The sequence below is a fragment of the Dermacentor silvarum genome, chromosome 11, assembly GCF_013339745.2.
Source record: "Dermacentor silvarum isolate Dsil-2018 chromosome 11, BIME_Dsil_1.4, whole genome shotgun sequence".
Taxonomy (NCBI): Eukaryota; Metazoa; Arthropoda; class Arachnida; order Ixodida; family Ixodidae; genus Dermacentor; species Dermacentor silvarum.
Window position 1 is genome coordinate 46,395,120 of NC_051164.1, and position 21,477 is coordinate 46,416,596.

The 21,477-nt window shown below is 47.3% G+C and overlaps 1 protein-coding gene across 10 annotated transcripts in view; it reads left to right on the forward strand.

The window, feature by feature from the left end:
* LOC119434082 (uncharacterized) overlaps nt 1–21,477 on the forward strand; it is a 191,307-nt gene that overhangs the window by 29,713 nt on the left and 140,117 nt on the right. For 2 of the 10 annotated variants that reach the window (XM_049658518.1, XM_049658517.1), the window contains exons 2-3: nt 8,592–8,656; nt 17,293–17,362. The exons of 5 other annotated variants lie outside the window; for them this stretch is intronic. In XM_049658518.1, the coding sequence (XP_049514475.1) occupies nt 8,592–8,656; nt 17,293–17,362 (135 nt within the window). Of the gene's footprint in view, nt 1–8,591; nt 8,657–16,646; nt 16,724–17,292; nt 17,363–19,228; nt 19,304–21,477 lie in introns of those variants that run through there. 3 more of the 10 variants (XM_049658516.1, XR_007464223.1, XR_007464226.1) reach the window with 3 other exon arrangements.

Here is a 21,477-nt window from a genome sequence, read left to right on the forward strand (position 1 = left end):
CAATTCGAAACATTGTTCTTGAAGTACTTGAGCGATCTGCACCACGTCTCAGTTTCATTCATGAGATGCCTGTCGACGATTGCTTGCAATTCCTTGACCTCTCTTTCCCTCGGAGAACATGGCATGTGTGCTGCAAGTATCAACCATGATCAAAAAAGTGAATCTTAATTTACAATTCAGCTCACTAAAAGGTGGTTAAGGGTGGCATAGCGGCCAACTGCTTGTGCTCAGTCATCGATTAGTCGTGCGAGCACCGGTCGCAATGAGCTTGCAAGAGCAAGGCCAATGTCTTAGCAGGGCAGGTTTCCCCCAACACATGATCGCCCCTCTGCTAGAAGGCCTCCACAAAGAGGCCTGGTCCAGAGGATCGAAAGCTAAAGGCATCCGCACTCGGCCGGATAATTGAGCAGTTCTGCCTTATGTGTACCACCGTTCACACCGCTTGAAAGAACCTAATTATGCTTATCAGAACCTGTCTACCATACACCTTTGATAAGTGGCTTTAAGCATGCGCTACAATTCTTGTTCCACAGCCTGGTGGCGCATGATCAGTGAATGTATATATATACCCGCACCTTTACATGTGCTCCTACCGGTTGAAAACCAGTGTTCTACCTGTCCTTGCGTCTTTCGTCTCCTCTTATTTTTGTCTAGTTTTTGAAGCACTGGAAATGTTTGAATGAAGTGTTTATTTTCCAACTAGCCCAGCTTTCAGCTTGAAGTATTGCGCCTGGTTATCATACTGCCCGCCCCATTTTTTTCACAGCCAGTTCTTTCTTATTTTATTGTCATACCAAGTTTAATTTTGATCTCCTTATTTATTTTATTTGGTCAATATCTTTCTTTTTATTTGTCTTTCGAAAAATTTTTATTCGTATTCTGCCTTCATTTTCCATTTCCACTGATCTTAACAAAACACATCTTAATACAAAGTTTATTTTTCTTATTCTTCATTGCTTGTTTTCCAAATGATCAAACAGTTTATTTAAAATATATTTTCATTTCTGGGTAGACTAGGTACACTGCATTGAATGCTTGCTTACATGTGTCGATCCTTTGCTGTTCTGGTTACCCCTACTGACAGCAGTGCCCCTACCCACTTCATTACAATCACTGCTAAACACTGCCTTCCCAACTTTATTTCAACACTTAGGCTTCTCTTGACCTACTATGTGCACTTGTATGTCCCTCAATGAGGGTAAGGGTGAGGAAGCTCTGCATAAACAAAAATTCTGCCAAGGAAAACAGTTGCTACCCTGATGACAAGTACTTTTGTCATAATGTCGGCTACAGCAACATTCCTTTTTTCAACAATGCTGAGCCATGTTCATGTTTTTTAACACATAAGTTATCGCTTTCTTGTGCTCTGTGATTAGCCTTTATGTCGCTTTTTTAGGATGAAAATTCACCAATGCTATTTGTTTCTCCTAACAGCAGCAGGTTTGTCCTTGCAAGGCATGTGGGGTCAAGAAGAATTTTCACCAGGAAAGAGTGCAAGACGAGTGGTTCAACAAAATAAAATTGTTTTTGTGTTCTAAGTAACTTGACAACTGAATTTTTGCACCTTTTTTATGTATTATAGGCTATTCATTCATATCACAAGTGAAAAATGTTGCCTTTTTAGCTAAGTCAGACAATTTTTAGCCAGGCCAGACAATTTTCTCAATAGCAACCTCCTGCTTTTAGCTGCCTTCACGGCATTTGCGTTAAAGTATATGTGCTGTCGAAGAAAAAAGTACCAACGACGCGCTAGTGTCGACCAAATTGTATCGCTGTGTCATCAGCCGGGTATAGCCACACTATTAATCTGCGTTCAAGACTACAGGAAAAAGTTTCCGAACGCAGGTGTTAGCGTTGCTGATCCCGGCAGATAGTGCAGTGATAAAATTCGGTTAACGCTCGCGCGTCCTAGGCACTTCTGACCCCCATAGTACATTCTCCAAACAATGAATGTGCTCTGTAAAACGTAATACACAAAACACCTGTACTTTAACGGTTAGACCGTGTAGTACAGGTTCAGCACACAGCGTCTTCCGTTTTCTGTTTACAGGAAGCACCTGTATTTTAACGGTTGAACCGTATACTACAGATTCAGCGTACGGAGTCTTCCGTTTTCTGACTACGGAAAGCGCCTCTATTTTAATGGTCGAACCGTATATTACAGATTTGGCATACAGAGTCCACCGTTGTCTAAATACGAAAGTACTCATATTTTTTATTGCGGTCTCAATTGTACGTCCGTCCGTTCTACGGAAATGACCGTTCTTTAGTTACGGAAAAGTGTTCGGTCACAATTTACCAGCAGATTTTGCCGTAAACCAGAGGTATATTTTCTTGCAGTGCACGTAAAGCTCGAAACGTTGATGGAGTTAGTTGCTCAGTGAGGCGGTAAACACCATTGAAGCGGGGCGCCTATTTGTCATGGGCACTGGAGCCTCTGGTCTCATCCAGACCAGGTCACCGCCAGTATCGGTGTGAGGATGGTGGCTGCGACCGCAGGGCTCTTTGCGCGCAATTTGAGCCACTTCCTACTGTCGTGTCTAGGATGCTCTGCAAGGGCGGATTGCTAGAATGGCCGTTCTTGTTGAAGCGGAATTTAAGGTACATAACCGCTATGACCTTATGAATTAGAAATCCTCCCCCTATTCTCTCTAAACTGGAAGACCTGTGCTGCTCTGTATAAGCCTCACCAGTTCTACAGTGACACGTCAACCAGCTGCCTCACGGCGCTACCTGACATTCCTCCATCGACGTTAACTAGCACACCTTTCTGTTCAATTTTACACCTTCGCCGCTAACACACCCTCGGTCGTGACCTCTTCGCTCAACCACCTTACCATCTCTCCAGTGGCGCAACCAGCAATTTTGTCCCGGGGGCGGGTCTGACGTTGCAGGGCGGCCTCCTCCTTACAGAATTCGTCGAGGGATCAAGTACATGAGTAATACCTGCATTTCCATTGCCCATGCCATTGTATATTAGATGCTGCAAACGAATTCTTGAACGCTACGCACTGTCAAGAAACGTAAAATATGTATTTTTTCATAAAATGAGTAATTCTTTAAGAATCTACTTAGTGGACTGTATGACACAGCACGAGCGCGAAAGCGCCAGCCAGTCTCCTTCACGCTCGCGCTGCTCGAGCCGATGGCGACAGCCGAAGTGGACAGTCCACTAGGTGGACTCTTAAAAAATACCCCAGCCCCCCTTGTAGATTCTTTGACAGAGGCAGAGTCACCAATAACACATGCTCCGCCACATGCAGGCTCAGAATAAATGCCGGTGACAAAAGTGCCAAAGCTAGACTATTCGTTTGACCTGAACTTTCGCCACTACCATTTAATTTTATCTCCTCGCGTTACGTCGGAATATAAAGGGCCCTTATGGCCGCGTAGAGCCAGACTTTGTCGCCCGTAAAAAAGAACTGTCTCACTAATAGCCCGTTTACTTTCCTCGGTTTTCTCTTATTTGCCTGCTCTGGTTCAGGTGATCGATCACATTGGGCGCGCTTCCTGAAAATGTTTGGAGAGAATTATCAGCTGCCAGCAGTCACAGTAATATTTAGTATTTTCGTTTGTGTGGAAGATTTCGAGCGCGTGCTTCCATTTCTGGAACGGCTTGGACACGAGGGCTCAAGCGCGCCCATGTTGGCCCAAGTTTATAAGAACCTTAAACCCATAAAGTTCCGTAATCGAAAATGTAAAGCACGCCTTTGGAAATATCAGTGCAGCTTTCGCGTCTAAGGTTTATGAGAAGTTTATACCCATAAAGTTTCGGAATTGAAATCCATGCGCTGCGTAGAATCCGTAGCGACCGCGGGATGCCGTGATGCACCCGATCGCCATCGGAAAGCTCTTGAAACATTGTGCTCAGATGGGGCTCCTTGCATTATATGACTCCAGGTGCATGAGCGTTGGCAGGAAATCCAGCCCGAGTTCGCAATGTACGCATGGAAATGCCTTTCGAACATGAAAAAGTTATAGACAAAATCCGGAATGATTCCCGGCGCCGGTGGTTGTTTTGGTCGGCGGTGCATGACAGCACGAAAAACTTTCGGGGGGGGGGGGGGGGATGTGGCTGCAAACCCCTCCCCCCCCCCCCCCTGGCTGCGCCCTGACTTTAGAAGCACCGTACTTATATAAATTGTGCCGAGGAGAGCATATGTCGCCTTGAATCGTCGCATATGTCGCCTTGAAAAAGACGAAGTCTCTTCAAGGCGACATATGGTTGCCCGACGCAAGGTCTTTTCCACTTGTCGATACGTAGCCTTCCTGCTTTCATCGTTTTATCATTTTGCAGCCTTGTCCGTGTTTTCACGAGTTCTTCTAGCCTCACTAAGGTCAATAATATCCCAGACGATGCCTGATGATTCCCTGAAGACGACCTGCTAAGCTAAGCTCACTCGAGAGGGTTCGTCTGGTAAACGTTGCCACGATCAGTCTCCAAAGATTCTTAGCACCTTCTGCCGCGTCGCAGGCCTGACCAACGCGTTGGTAAGATGCTCCATAGCCGCTGGGGAATCATTTCCGCGGGTTAATTGCAATAGGTAACTGCAAAATACAGGGTTATTACGTGTCAAAACCGTGATCTGATTATCAGGCAGGTCGTAGTAAGATACTCCAGATTAATGTGCGAAAAGAGCTAACGCATTTGCTTTCATAATGCATATATTTGTTCATGAAAGCACGCCACGCTGCTGGTGGCTGTCTATAGTCCTCACTTCTGTTACTGTCACCGCTGCTGAGCTTCGGCTTGGTTCCACACTCGTGGATATAGTCGTCCTCAATGCCTTGCATGGTGTTAGATATAACTTGACGTTCAAAATTTTTCACAATGATGTCCGAAAATCACACACGACACGCACTCAGAATCGAGGAGCTTGCAAACAAGCTGCCACGCTTTATTTATGGGGCTGGCAAGTTGGGGATACGGCCCTTAGTCGAGTATATGCGGCATTACAAGTTCCGTCAGGGATGGTGGCGTTTTACGCTCAACAGTCACCGGTGCCGTTTCGGCTATTATGCACCACTGCATGCCAGACAGGCCTCGGTACTCGTGATGTTTCAAAGCGAACGCGTGACTTAACGCAAGATAAGTTCACTGCTATCGTTCATTGCTGGTCCGTGAATTAGCACGATGGTGTCCGCTGCGCTAATTTGCCGACCATCAGTTCTTCAGAATCCCACAAGGCGGAGTATAACGTTCAAGAAAAGGGAAAATGTTATCTACCCAACTGGCATCACGAAGCGATAAAGGTAACGCATACAGATTTTTCAGAAAGACAGCTTGGCAGTAAAAGAAAAAGATAGCATACTTGTGCGCCCATGTGGAATCATGGCTCAATTTCCAGCGAAGCTGTCTGTTTCAAGCAGTCGCATTACGTATTTCAGTCTCCTGAAATTAAAGCTTTAAGCTTCGCCCATTCGAAACCTTGCCCGCAATAATCTTGGGGGCAGTTTCCTAAGGAATATATTATAAAGGTTGCCTTTGATCGTCATGCGCTTCACTTCACGTACAGATTTGCCGTAGTATATTCTACCCCACTGTTTCGATAGCTGCGAAACGCACTCCGCCTCTCTGGAGATCCTCGAACTCTTCGCACGGAAGCCCTGCATGCGTCGTGATAACAGAACAGCGTGGCGGCGGCGTGAATGCGCCTCGAGCGCCCGTATAATTGCTACCCTACTAGTAATAGTAATTGCTACCCTAATGAAAAAATATGCGTTGTATCAAAATTGGTAAGAGGAAATGAAGGTAATCAGCGCAGAATTATTACAAAAGTTGAGAGAACCAAAGCGAATTAGGTTGCCCAGCTGTAAAGTAATTCTTAGATGACAACAATACGGTGAACGGTAATACTAAACTGAAGGAGGTAACACATAAAAAAGCGTGATGTGTGAGTATTGCAATATCGCGATACATTTAGCTTTGTTTTGACCAGCTCTAAAGAGCAAAGTTCGGCGATGGCGTCTTTTTAAACTGCTAGTTTTTTCCCACATCTATTTGCAACTTAATTTTTCTTCCGACATGAGAGTGTAATTAGTAGAGGATTCCCAAAGGGTATTTTACCCTTACGCTTAGGCTTCCTGTTGACATTCCTGTGACAATTACGATACCATAGCGGTCCCTCGAATCTTGCCATAATTTCCCGTTGTAGTCCTTGTATTTATCCAGGTTCCTGTAATGCGGAGGTGCAGCTTACAAGCAGCCCCAATCTTACCTTAATTTGACTTGACAATAATAAGTTTGCCTACTCTACATCTTTTCCTTTTTGTCGTGGTTCCTCGTCGAGCCGTGCAGCTAACAAATCGGTTTCTCAATATTGACTATGCACTTCTTATATTGTTTCCTTACTTGTTCGTCAGTCTTTAACCACTTGGCTTCCACTCTGCCGCCTTGCGTGTTTGTATAACAGATGGTGCCACTCGCATGCATGTCATGATACAAATGACAAGACATACAAGCGCATGTCATGACATAAATGGCATCACATGCTTGTCATGGCATGATGCTGCCGAGGTCGATTCTTTAACTCCATGTGTATCTGGATATGAGTAACATGACATTGTTGACAAGGGCATGCATGAGCACGTCATTCCATGTCATCTCATGCACGCATGTCTCGCCACACATATCCTGATACATACCCAGTTAAAGAAATCACCACGACTCCATCACTTCATGTTATTTCATTCATGTAATGGATATCCTTATATGAAGGATATCCTAATAGAAAGTGAAGCGTACATGATTGTCATAAATGAGATGATTATATTGGATTCAATGACATGACACGCATGTCTTTCACTCGATATGCGTCTGATGTATCTCAAACATCATTGGCATAAATGTCTTGACATGCATTACAAAAATGGGATAAATTCATGACATGTGTGTACGGCATGTCATTACTGTGACAAGAACGTACACCGACCCAGTGTACCAAGTTGTCTATTAACTTGGGGCGATGGCTATAACGCTCATTGCATCGTCATTGCAATGAGTAGCTTCGTAATTCAGCTTACAGAATTACAGCTTCGTAATTCGACTTCCGCCTCTAATTTTCGCGTGCCAGCTGCACTCGAGCCAGGTGGCACGCGTAAGAACATCCAGACAGCAAAACACTGGGTGGTGGTTGCATTCGTTCAGGCAGCTATCGGAAAGCAAGTTTGGCCCGAGCGTTTATTTCCGAACATGTCTGAGCCTGAGGTTTCTGGACAGCAGCGCGGCGCCTCCTTGTTCCTTCCGAAGTTCGTACCGTACTTTCAAGGGCCCTTCTCGTCGTTACAGGGCCGCTTAATTAAACATCGAGTACTGCTCTTTCCTGGTGCACATAGCACTGTTGGGTCTTCGAGTTGCCAGTCTGCAGCTCCTCCAAGCATATAGTTGGAATGTATGCCATCGCGAGCAATGTCATTTCTGTTGAAAAGACCGTTGGCCTCCTTATAGCAAACGTGATGTTACATTTACTAATAAAAAATAAACAAAAAACGAAACGACCGCTATTGAGCACACATTGTTTCTGCAATTTTCTGGGCGTTTATTTCCTATGAGCTTGACCTGCTTTACAGCGAAGTGGTTCATGCGTCTTGAAACGCTCCAAAAATTAATGAATGTTTTCGCGGTGTCGTGAAAAAAGTAGATCATTCATAGTTGATATATTTTGCAAAAGTATGTGCAGACAAATTTTAAGGCGTGATTGTTAAGTAGTCAATATCATATATCACGCATCAGAGTTATTATGCTTAAGTAGGCATGGCGCGTTGCCTATCGGTACACGACTGATGAGCGTAAAATGAAGAACATGCGCAGTGAAAGTGCAATCTAGCCAATTCCTGCGATTATCCCAAGAACCAAGGGTGGCAGCAATCTTATGTACCAAACGTTTGAAGTGTATATATTAATTATGTAGTTTGGCTGTTATTACTAAACACTCGTCTCCGTCCTATTATGCATGATTTGTTGGTTTTCCGAGTCTCCTCGGCGAAGTGGGAACGTTGTTTACTTTTCAATAAAGTGTGTTGCTATAAACTTAAAGTGTGTGGCCACGTAGGAGTTTACGCAATGTGCCGCAATGTTGATTTTTCTAGGAAACAGGAGTAACGTTTCAACTTTCAGGCCTAATTGCGCATGTTGTAAATAATGGTTAAACTTGCGTTTCCATCCCATGTTCATGCGTAATATATAGGCTTATAGCAGGTCTCTCTGGTGTCAGGAGGGATCTTGCTTATACCTTTCAGTCACAAATGGCGATGCAGTGTTTAAACGGCCATGACACGGTCCTTCAACTATATTTAGTTTATGACTGTAACTGAGAGCAGAAAAAAACAACAAAGCTGGGCTCTCAGCTTACATTCTAACTGGAAATTTGAATTAGAAATTTCCATTTTCCCATTTTCCTATTTCCAACCTCCATTTTCTAGTGTGCTGTGTGACGTCGGGGACTGTGGGCTACGGCTGTCTAACTCAGATGCCCGGGGTGAGACATTGTGCTCCCGAAAAGCGGCCGAGTGTACAGGATCATGTTTCACTTGCACGCGGTGCTGCCTCGTACATCAAGGGAAAAGTACTAAAACCTCCTCAACCCTTACAGGTGTGCATGGCGTTTGGTCCTCGAGCAACGTTCCGTGCCATTCCCGGCTCTTCCAGCCCATTCAGGTGCGTGTAGCCTTGTTCGTTCTCTAGCACGAGCGGCTTGGACGCTCAGCATCGTGAATGCCATCCCTATAGTGGCAAAACCGGATTTGAAACGGACGGCCGCCTCGGTTAGCCGGTTATATCCCGTATCGGCCAATCGTGTAAGACAACAGGTAACGCCCATTGAATGGGCAGAAGGGCAAAAGAAAGATCCGCCTTAAATAACGAGACACGGAAACATGATATCGGTGCATTAGTGCAGACTTTAATAAAGTGGCCGTGTCTCAAGGAGTAATATTTCGCCACTGAAGTGAAATGCAGCCACACTAAGTGCGTTGAGGATTGAATTTACGCGAAGCTCAATGTCCGTGTCTTCTTTTTCTTGCCACCACTGGGCAAAAATGGCAAGGGCAAGTAAACATAAACGTGCAGACCTTGACTAAAGGCGAAAGCAATGAGCGCTGAAACCAAAACGCGGAGCTACGGACTGTTTAGGCAGCGAGTATGACAAAACAATGAAGACATGAAAATGGGTTTTCACTAGTTCATATTATTACAGCGAAACTGTATGTGGCCAGCCGATTCGTCCGTCTGTCGCATGTACGCCGAATATCATCATCAGCAGCAATGGCTCGAGTGTCGTCGACTTCTTCCATTGCTGGCTCATCATTCCAGCGTGGAATTTCACTTCTCTTCTGTCGTCGTAATGGGAGGGGGGGGGGCGATTAGGGGGATATAAGCGGGTATGGGCCATCCATTGTCTTACGCAAGGGACAGATTTAATTGGGAAGAATCGCAAGTGGCAATGGAGTGCGAATGCTGCTAACCACGCCGCCGAGCAAACTCGAGACAGTGACGTCAGTGGCATCGCTTTTACCGACGCAGCCGCACGTGTGTCTAACCGCATTAAGAAACACAAAGACGTAACCAATAATTGAGAAAGACTTTCTTGAACGGTCGGGATTCACCCAGTGGTGGGGGCCGCACGTTTCAGCATCGCTGGTTAACCATCTGTACGGAATGCTTGGGCGGTGATCTTTTGTTGTTGAATTCATTGTAATTTATCGGCATTGGTACGCGTGCATTGATTCGATGTTTACCGGTGACCACCGGTAAACATCGGTTTAGACCGCTTCTCCATGGAATGCGTCTCTTATCAGACTATCGCTCTACGTAAAACGCACTTGCTGTATTCACAACTTTTTTGTTTTAATTTGTCGCCAATACGACAGCGAGAAAGGCTTGTCTTGGTAAGATCAGCATCTTGTTCAGAATGAGCAATCTCCGGCGGGTGGAAAACTCTCGTGCTTTCCCTCGTCTGCCTTCTTCGCGAATCAATTCGCTGGTTGACCGGGCAGCTAGCAGTTTACTTTTTAAAAAATCTTGCCGTACTTATTTATGAGGATTATCCAAGTATAGCAGCCAGGCAACCATCTCTCTTCGCTCTGAGGAGCCCATGTGACGCGGGTTGAACTCCACTTAGGGGAAAGTGTAAAAAATGTGAGATAGATGATGGGAAAGAAAACTAGTCGGACAAAGCTATTCGCAATAAATGAAAGACTTACAAAGCAGACGACTACAAGGACGGGTATATGCTAGCGTCGCCCCACCACCTCGACTTGGAGCTTACACTGCATCATTTGCGTCACAGCAGGAGACGATCAGGAGCCATTTGTGAAACATTACTTTTCACTATAAGAACATAAAAAAATAGCAGTGGGCGAATACGGATATGTGGAATATGAATTTATTCCTGTAGTATTTGTTACCAAGACGACATTGACTAGTGCAAAAAACGACTCCTAACTAAGCTAGATGCAAATGATCAATTTTAAACACCGAATCGTGCATGGATTCCTCATTTAAGAAACTGCACAAATCGATGTTGCAAAGGAGCTTCCGAAGAACGAACGTCTACTGTACGACTATCTTTGCAAAAACGCCAAATAAATTGTTGCTGATTATTATTATTATTTGATTTGTACACATACACACACAAGGACACAAATGGATTAAGGAGGGAGCAAGCTGACAACTGCCACCGAGAGGGGCACAACGCCTGCCTACTCCTATAGGAGGAGGGAATAGAGGAAATGAAAATATGAGAAAAGAGGAAATAAAGAAATGACGGAGACACGGACAGAACAAATAAAAAAATAAAAAGAAAACAAAAATACAAATAATGTCTATAAACGGGAGGCCAAGTCAGTGTCCTTCAGAAAACTTAGCAAGGCTCGATGGGCCTGGTCACGTCTTGCAGCGCTCCCCTTTGGAAAAAGGCAATCGTCAAGGGTCGCACATTGCAGCCCCATAAGTCTATACTCCTTAATTAGTAATGCGCGCTGCGCAATGAATGCGGGACACTCTAAAACTAGATGTTCAAGTGTCTCACAGGAGCCACAAAACGTACACGACGGGCTGTCCACACGTCCTTGTCGGTATAGGCGTTCGCGCACCAACACAGACCCAACCCTTAACTTGTATAACAGTGCTCTAGCACGACGGGGCAAGCCTCGACCACGAACGCGGGGAGGGAACGATCGTCTGCAACACGCCGGTCTGGGTGCTGCTTTAGGAGGTGTCGGCGTATAAGGAGACGGGCGTTTTCAAACGTGCACGAAATGTCAGGGCTAGTCACATTCATGGTGGGCACAGCTTGAAGCGAGGCGATCAGCCTCTTCATTTCCAGCGATGCCCACGTGCGAGGGTACCCACTGGGCAATGAGGGACACTCCACAGGAAGTAATTTTGCCCGAAGTTTCTTGGATACTGCACAACAATGGGCTATTGGCATCTTGTCTAAGTCTGCTGAGGGCAGCACGGGAGTCTGTAAGAATGACGACCTTCAAGGCGTTTAATTCTTCATGTACGTATTTCAGAGCAACATCAATCGCTGCTAGTTCTGCAGTTGTTGATGAGGTTGGATGTAGTATTCTGAATACCCGTCTGATGCCAGTCGAAGGGCAGAAGAAAGCTGCAGAAGCGCCTTGCGCGTCGCTGTGTACAGATGCGTCCGTGAATATTTCAATATAACCTTCAAATTTTTCAAATAGGTGGGACTGGGCCAATTGAAATAGTGCCGGAATAGGCTGACTAGATTTTTTGTGTATTTCAGGAATTGTCAGATAAATGGGGAAGGAGCATTTGTTGCGCTTCTTCGGAGTAGTGAAAGAAGTAGTGTCTCGTGAACTGTGTGTAATGTCCACAAACAATGCCGCCATTTTCCCCATCCGAGAGAAAGGGCGCTGAAGCAGCCGATTAATCAGTGCTTGGCCGTCTGATGCTCGGTGCAAACGTTCGATATGGTGTAGCGCTCTCTGGTCTGCTTGCAAGCTCAGGGGCAACTGGTGCGCTTCCGTGAGTAGTGGAACAGATTGTGCCTCACGAGGTAAGCCAAGCATGACTCGGAGGGCAACACGATGGTCCCGTTCCAACTCAGACATCACATTTGGCGGCACGTTCAAGACTGGTAAGGCATACATCACGCCAGAGAGGACAGACGATTGGTATACCTGAAGTGCTGTCGTCTGGTCGCAGCCAGCGCCCCTAGCAGTCAAGGCGGCCACATACTTGAGCAGCGACCGGGATTTGCACCGCACAGAGGTAATGGCAGGGCGCCAAGAGAGGCGATTATCGATAATTACACCCAGGTAGCGGTGGTGTTGTACCCATTGTACCGGTGTCTCTCTGAGGTACAGCCGGCTCATGGTTCGACGAGCCCGTTGCCTTGGATGATATGCAATCGCGGCTGACTTAGCTGGTGAGATCTGCAGACCAACTTCCTCCAAGTACTCTGAAGTCGCATTCAGAGCTCTCTGCAAGATTCCACGAAGACGTGGACCATGGTACGAAGGACCACTGATCCACAGCGCAATGTCATCTGCATAGATTGCTATACATATTGGAAAGTCTGCTTCCTGAGGCAATCGGCTTGGAAGTCCAGCAAGTACACTGTTGAAGAGAAGCGGCGACAAGACGCTGCCTTGTGGTACACCGCACTTAACAGGGCGAGAATCACTTGTTGCTCCTCCAACACGCACTTTCATGTGGCGCTCAGATAGAAAGTTATGCACGAAATGAAGCAGTCGACCCGAAATTCCCGCATTCATAAGGGCGATAATAATCGCCTTATGGGGAACCGAATCGAAAGCTTGTTGTATGTCCAGGAAGAGCATGTATGCAGAGTGCTTGTTTTCTCGAGCAGATTCTAGAGATGAAACGAGGTCTGCTATGCTATCGAGGGCTGAACGGTGACGACGAAAGCCGCTCATGACATCAGGAAAGAAATTAAGCTCTTGTAGCCTGCCGTCTAGACGAAACAGTACCATTCGTTCCATCAGCTTCATAACATTAGAAGTTAGCGATATTGGCCGGTAAGACTTTAGGTGTTTTGCAGGGCGGCCGGGCTTTAAGACTGGTATCACCACAGATGATTTCCAATCATTGGGGATCAGAGACGTTCGCCACACTTCGTTATATGCGTCCAAGACATTTTGATGAAAGGCCTCATCGATGTTTCGTAATGCCTGGTACGTAACACCGTCTTCACCAGGGGCAGTGCGACGTTTGGAGAGGCTGAGGGCGTGATGCAGCTCTTCGAGAGTAAAGTCTGTTTCATCCATCTGGCAGGCTGGACCATAGCAGAACGTTGTGATGTTCTGACTTGTCAGAGGATTAAGGTCATTGTTTGCGTTGTCACTTGGCATAGGAGGTACGAAAAGGTCGGCAAATGCTTCCGCAAGAATTTTCGGAGTCCGGCCAGTCGTTATGCACAAAGCAGCAGTTGGATTCTTGCAGATCTCAGGAGTGCGAAGAGCCTTCAGTATTCGCCAAACACTTCCAAAACCATTTGCCGTATGCAGTGAACTACACAGTGCTGCCCAGCTCTTTCGACGAAGTTGTTTTGTGTGCCGCCGTATGGCTGCGTCTAGGCGGTTATACACCGTCCAATCGGAGCTTCTTTTAGAGCGCTGCGCTCTCCTGTAAGCGCGGCGTCGACAGGCGCGTAGCCTCAAGAGCTTAAGATCAGGGTTGGGTTTATCTATGCCCCGCCGTCGTCTTACGGTAGCTTGTTGAAGACACTCGCTCACCAGTTTAAACAACTTATCGTGCGATGGGGCCTCTGAAATCAGCTGACGGAACTTGTTCCAGTTCGTCACTGTGTAGGCGGCAGTCTGGCGGCTAGGAGTATGTTTTGGAATCAACCAAATTGGTAGGTGATCTGAGCCCCATGGGTCAGATTCACATGACCAGGCGAGACACACATCTCTTGTTGATATCGCAAGGTCGATGGTGGACTGTCCCTTCCCTCTGCCGACAAATGTAGGTGAGCCGTCATTCAGTGTTTGTAGATCATGCCTAACAATAAGCTCGTTGATCTCTATCCCACGCTGGTCTTGTTGACGAGAACACCAGCGAGGATGGTGAGCATTGAAGTCCCCGCACAGCACAAATGATGGGCCACACCGAGAGACTAAGCACTCCAATAAGCAGGTGTCTGAAGATCGTGTCGGTCGATAATATATACTTGCCACAGTCGTCGTCGTATCTCTGAGACTCACAGTAACGGCTGTACATTCAAAATCGGCGTCGCAGATATCACTTGTGTCAATGACTGCAAAATGTAGGTCAGCTCGGATGTATAGCGATGCTTTTGAAGTATTTCGCGGATGCGTTACGTCCGTACACTGGAAGGATCCGCATGCCGGCACTGTGCATCGAGCGTTGCTGTGGATGCCTACGTAACCAGGAAGTCTGAAATCATCTTTTCTTACATTGGTTTCTTGAAGTGCTATAACATCTGGCGGGGTGTTCATTGCGAGAAGCCGAAGGACTAGATCCGCATGCCGCGGTCGTAAGGACCTGACATTCCATTGCAGCACAGAGGGACGGGGCTTTCCACGAGCATTCATGTTTCTAGTGAAGGCCGTCGAGCACTGGAACAAGAGCCTCTAGCAGTTGCTCTGCGGCTAATGCTGCTGGTGTCTGACGACCGGCAATCAGAGACCTAACAACGTTGACAAGCATCTTAAGCAGGTTGATAAGTTGTTTGTCATCGTTGACCGAGACCGCTGTAGGCACCCTATTTACAGAGTTTACTACTGCAGACTGGGACGCCTTGGATGGAGCTGGTTCCGAAGCTTTCGGAGGCGTGATCTTGGCAGATACTGGTTCGGACGCTTTCGATGGAAGCGCCGGCCACGACATCGCAGAGAGACAGAAATTCCGCTTCCCACTTTCCTGCCGACGCGCGTTGTCCTTGCTATTCTTCGTACGTGTGGGTATATCTTCAGTTTTGCCATTGGTAGCCGCTGGACGGGCACTGTGGCTACTCGGCTTTTCTCCTGATGCCTTCTTCTTAGCTTTCTCTTTAATGAACTTTCGTTTTTTCTTCAGTGTGGGACATTCTTTGTCTGTTGCCAAGTGTTCACCGTTACAGTTCGGGCACCGAGATGTCGGACAGTCGCAAGAATTTGCGTCGTGATTTTGACCACATTTGGCACACACCACAGCACTTGTGCAGAAACCCTGCACATGACCAAGCTTTAAACATTTGCGGCACTGTAAGGGTCTTGGTACGAAAGGCCGAACTGGGTATCGCACTAGTCCAGCCTTTATATGGCTAGGCAGTTTTGCACAGTCGAAAAGAATCTTCACACACTTTGACGAGCCGAGCCGTCGAACGCTGATGATTTTGCATGGTGGCGTGCAAACGATCATACTTTTTAACACGTCCTCTTCAAGTTGGAGGTCAACATCAGATATGACGCCAGCTGTTACATCCGCGCTCTGTGGTATGTAAGCCCGCGTGTTAACACCACAGAGTTGAGACAGACCAAGTAGAGTTTGCACCGTCTTCTCATCTGTTGTGTCCACGGCAATGATATTTTTCCTTGGGTTCACTCGAACTTCTTGAATAAGACCCGGTGCCAGTTTGAAGAAAAAATCATGCAGTTTCTGCTTGGAGATGGCATTCAGGCTTACCATCACGTCGACCGGTACGAAGGCTACTGTCGTAGTCACGATGCTGCTGTATATGATGGTTGCTTCGCTTGATGACGATGTCGAAGACTTCCGTCTTGAACGCCGATGCTTAGCAGGTATAAAGGCATCCGAGTCGTCCGACCTGGCGTCAGATTCGGAATCGGCAGCTTCTGATTCCACTGAGGAGCTGAGGCGCTTCCTTGCGACGGGAGGTCTGTCCCTGCCGCTAGACGGGTCCACCAGCATCTCCTCCATAGCAGGCTTCGCAGGGAGGGCCTCCCAGCAAAGCAGCAGTCTTGAAGGCCCGCACAAACAGCGCTGGGTGTTGCTGATGCACGATTAAACACAAAAAATAGAAAAAACTTCAGCATCAAAAGGAGCCACCAGCCGAACGCACGAACTTCGTCGTCGTTTTCGTTTTCTGAACATGCCCTTGAATTATACATGTGAAAGGGTCCGTCGCAAGGACTGACATCACTGGTTGTAGCGTCAAGTTTAAAACTACTACTTCACTAGACTGCCAGAAACCTAAATGACAGGCATTCGCCAGATGCTCGTCATGTAGACTTCAGTAGCGCACCCAGGATCTCTGCCAGGGGGGAGGGGGCAGTTTGCCAATACCATCTAAATAGCACTAATTTCAATTTCTTCACTGGGAAATTGTCAAAAAATGCGCTTTTTGTGAGTGCGCAGACGATTTCGCGTCTTACATCTTAGTTGCAGTACTCAAATGCGCAAGGAAAGAAAAGGGGTTAAACAAAAGAGGCGGGTTACGTCGGCCTCAGGGGGGGTGTTACAACCCCCGAGTCCCCCCCCCCCCCCCCCCGTCGGTGCGCCACTGGTAGGCTTCCACCGAAAATCTAAAACAAGGCTTGAAGTAACCATGTTGTTTCACTTGTGAAAATATGCGATACTGTCAGAGCTGGTTGATACTGAATATTTTGCAATTTTTAATATTCGAAAATTTAGCGAATATTTAGTGTCAAATATTCACCCACCCGTAATAAAATTGTTCTCTCATTTAAAAGAAAAAGTGCAGGAAGGAACTCGCGCCGTATTCCGTGTCAGCGACACCAGGTGTCCTCCTCGCCAGTTCAACCAGGTGTGTGCAGCCTTGTGTGTCGCGTTTCACGGCCGGCTTACGCGATGCGCTCCCCTTCGCGCTAGCGAAAAGAATACCGCACAGTTAGCAATCAACATCGCTAACTGTGCGGAAGTTGACTGTCGCTAGCATGAAGCCGTGCAAGCCTTCTCGATCGGCAGAACGGGACACATAGGAGATGGCGAACTAGAAAAAAAAAACATTCTATGAGTCACCGTTCCAGTATTAGCAGGAAACGGGCCAGCATGCTGTAAGCAAAACTACATATAGTGAAGTTATGCCGCATGACAACCGAGCCAAACTGTAGGAAAGAAATGCAGAGCAGGCGACAGATGTTTTCCTCTCCGATAGTATCTCCTTAATTCCACAGAGATATGTGGAATGACTCCCGTATGTTTTTTTTTGTTTGTTTTTTTGTTTTTTTTTTAATATAAGCCAAAATAAATCTGTTTGCTGAACAGAACAGTGCAGGCCTATTTTAGCTGCGTCATAACGTAACCAAACATAATTTAACCAACACTAGTGACCCATGGAGCTGTGCGTAACATTTCTGTAATTTCAATCCGTGCAGGAGTGCGTGGAGTTCTCGAGCCGTCGTCCGTGTGAGACCCGGTGCCACCAGACGTCCGCCTAGCCAGCAGGTGAGTGCAGCCGTGTTCTTCGCGTTTCACGGGCGGCTTGCGCGGTTCGTGTACCGTCAGTCAGAGAGCGTCGCGCTAGTTAAAATGAACTACCGCTCAGTAACTCATGGCCAGTGAAGCAAGCTGAATGTGAAGCGTATTTGTTGCGATTGATAGTGTACGAATGCCTTTGCGCTAGCGACATACAACTCCTGCATAGTGAACGAATAACAGCGCGAAAAGGCAAGGACGAAAGGAGGCATGTGTGTCTCCCCTTTTGGCCCTTGTCTTATCGCGCGGTTATTCGTTCACTATGCAGGAGTTGTATGGCGCAAACGTGGGGGCCGTGATCGGCAAATCGTAAAAGAAAAAAAGTTAGCGCGGGCCTCTGCCCATTTGGAGAGGGGCCCGGGGGATAGCGAGGAGAGACTTTGTGAAAAAACACAAAGCCTCGCCTTATCCCCACACTCCGGTCCGAGTGGCGGACCACGCCGAACCCGATCACTGCTGCGGCTCATCACTGCGGCTCCTGGGATTCGAACGTGGGCCCTTGAGAGTGCCACCGGCGACACTCTATCCACTCGGCTACCGGAGCGGCACGTTAATCGCCTTACGAAAGGCGACCAGCTGTGTGATGCGCAGGCTGCTTGGGGTGAGGGGGAACAGTGCGTGCTACGTCAACGCCTACGTCCGACTGGTGTTCGCTTATCGTCATCCTGCGATATCTGAGTTAAACGACGGATTAAACGGTTTGCGCATGTGCGAGCCGTCTTTGCGTTCCGCTGTGCTTTATCTGCTATGGCGGTTGAGCAAGGTTTCATCAATGATGAAAGGAAAAGTGCAGCAGGTTTATAGAAGACAGGGCATATTTCTTCGGGCTCTATACTTGCACAGCAGCAGTGTGTCTTTAACCGCATAATGTGAGCGGGAAAGAAATATACCGCCTGAACCATAGTGTTATGTGAAAATGGAATGTTGTAGTTACGCCATGCCATTGAATTTCCTCTACGCTGCACTATTGCCGTCAGTGGTACTGAGCGAATGGACGCATGGGAACCACATGGCGTCTTTACCGCCATGCATGACGATGGTTGATCATTTACGATTGAGGGCAATGCCTGGTCCATCTGAGTCGCTTCTGCAGATAATATGGCACACTGAAATGAAAGTGTTGTAAATACCCTCCTATACTTATAAGTGACTGCCAGTTGCGGCTATGAACCATAGTATATCAGGGGTGGATATGGGCTGTTTCGCAAATTTTACCGTAATTTAACCACGAGCAGAGGCTAGTTGGAACTTCAGAATTGAAGCTATAAAAGCGCGATATGACGAACAAGGGAATTACGTTAGAAGGTCGTTGCCTGCAGGACTGTTTGTCCCTGTCCCTGTTTCACCGGCGGCCTCTTGATATGCTAGTGAAGATGCAAGTGCCTGTGACCATCTCCAGCTTAGATAGTTTATATCGATACTCAAAATTCCCGGAGCATGTTCGCCTGTGTTGTCCCGTTGCCGCTGTTTTCCTAGTAGGCGTAGCAATCGCAAATACAAGAGTACTTGCATACTTCCAGCCACTTAGCTGCCCACTAGTGTGGCGAATATTTGCTAGTGCGCCGATGGCGCTATTTGTTCGTCATACACTGTTGTCATACTATGCCACTTTTGGTACCTACCAAGTTAACGATACGTTCGTGAGAGCACCAAGACGTAGGCTGCTTGATAGATACTGTCAAAGTGGCAAATGTTCGCCAAGAAATTATTCGCATTTAAAAGAATCTGTTTGCTGCACAGAACAGTGCAGGTCTATTTAAAGCTGCGTCATAACATAACCAACACGAGTGACCCACGGAGCTGCACAAAACATTGCTTTAATTTCAACCTGTGCAGGGGTGTGTGGAGCTGCGTTCTCGAGCCGTCGTCCGTGGGAGTCCCGGTACCACCAGACGTCCTCCTAGCCAGCAGGTGAGTGCAGCCGTGTTCTTCACGTTTCAGTCAGAGAGCGTCGTGCTAGTTAAAATGAACTACCGCTCCGTAACTGAATGTGAAGGCGTATTTGTTGCGATCGACAGTGTACGAATTCCTTTGCGCTAGCGACATACAACTCCTGCATAGTGAACGAATAACAGCGCGAAAAGGCAAGGACGAAAGGAGGCATGTGTGTCTCCCCTTCTGGTCCTTGTCTTTTCGCGCTGTTAATCGTTCACTATGCCGGAGTTGTATGGCGCCAGCGCAATCGTGGGGGCCATGATCGGCGAATCATAAAAGAAAAAAAAGTTAGCGCGGGCCTCTGCCCATTTGGAGAGGGGCCCGGGGGATAGCGAGGAGAGACTTTGTGAAAAAACACAAAGCCTCGCCTTATCCCCACACTCCGGTCCGAGTGGCGGACCACGCCGAACCCGATCACTGCTGCGGCTCATCACTGCGGCTCCTGGGATTCGAACGTGGGCCCTTGCGAGTGCCACCGGCGACACTCTATCCACTCGGCTACCGGAGCGGCACGTTAATCGCTTTACGAAAGGCGACCAGCTGTGTGATGCGCAGGCTGCTTGGGGTGAGGGGGAACAGTGCGTGCTACGTCAACGCCTGCGCCCGACTGGTGTTCGCTTATCGTCATCCTGCGATATCTGAGTTAAACAGTGCTGTTCGCCGGCACTCTCAGGAAAGGAAGCGGCGGTTTGCGCATGTGCGAGCCTCCTTTGCGTTCCGCTGTGCTTTATCCGCTATACATGTACGAATTGCGGTTGAGCAAGGTTTCATAAATGATGGAAGGAAAACAGCAGCAGGTTCATAGAATTAAATGCGGCGACAGGGCATATTTCTTCGGGCCCTATAGTTGCACAGCAGCAGTGCGTCTTTAACCGCATAATGTGAGCGGGAAAGAAATATACCGCCTGAACCATAGCGTTATGTGAACATGGAATGTTGTAGTTACGCCATGCCATTGCAATTCCTATACGCTGCACTATTGCCGTCAGTGGTACCGTGCGAACCACATGGCGTCTTTACCGTCATGCATGACTACGGTTGACGGCAATGCCTAGTGAAAATGCATCCATCTGAGTCATGTGGTCGCTTCTGGACGACATTGCACTCTGCAATGAAAGTATTGTAAATGCGCTTATACTTATAAGTGACTGCCAGTTGCTGCAGGGTATATCAAGAATGGATACTGTTTCGCAAATGTTACCGTAATTTAACCGCAACCGCAACCTATAAGAGCGTGAAAGGATGAACACGGGAAATACGTTAGAAGGTCGTTGCACTCGTATGCGTGCTTGTCCCTGTCTGTGTTTTACCGGCGGCCTCTCAATATGCTAGTGAGGATGCAAGGGCCTGTGAAAGTCTCCAGCCTATATTTATGTCCACTGCAGGACGAAGGCCTCTCCCTGTGATTTCCTAACTTCAACCCAGCTCGTTTTCTGCCGGCTGCGATATCTGCGCTTCCCTTCTCTTGGTATCCATTCTGTAACTCTAATGGCCCATCGGTTATCCATCCTACGCATTACATGGCCTGCCCAGCTCCATTTCTTCCACTTAATGTCAGGCCTAACATTTTTAGTTCCATCGCTCTTTGTGCGTTGCTTAACTTGTTCTCAAGCTTCTTTGCTAACCTCCAAGTTTCGGCCCCATATGTTAGCACCAGTAGAATGCAAGTGCAATGATTGTACACTTTTCTTTCTAACGACAGTGGTCAGCTCCCAGTCAGAGCAAGCAAGGGCATCCTCTGACATGGTATGCAAGAGAGAGAGAGAGATCATTTTTTCTAGGAAGGCAGAGAGGTCGATCTGAGCTAGCAAGCTCTGCGGTGCTGTATCCGCTATACATGTACGAATGGCGGTTGAGCAAGGTTTCATCAATGATGAAAGGAAAACTGCAGCAGGTTTATAGAAGAAGACAGGGCATATTTCTTCGGGCCCTATAGTTGCACAGCAGCAGAGCAGTGCGTCTTTAACCGCATAATGTGAGGGGGAAAGAAATTAACCGCCTGATCCCCAGTGTTATGTGGACATGGAATGTTGTAGTTACACCATGCCATTGCAATTCCTATACGCTGCACTATTTCCGTCAGTGGTACCGTGCGAATGGACGCAAGCGAACCACATGGCGTCTTTACCGTCATGCATGACGATAGTTGA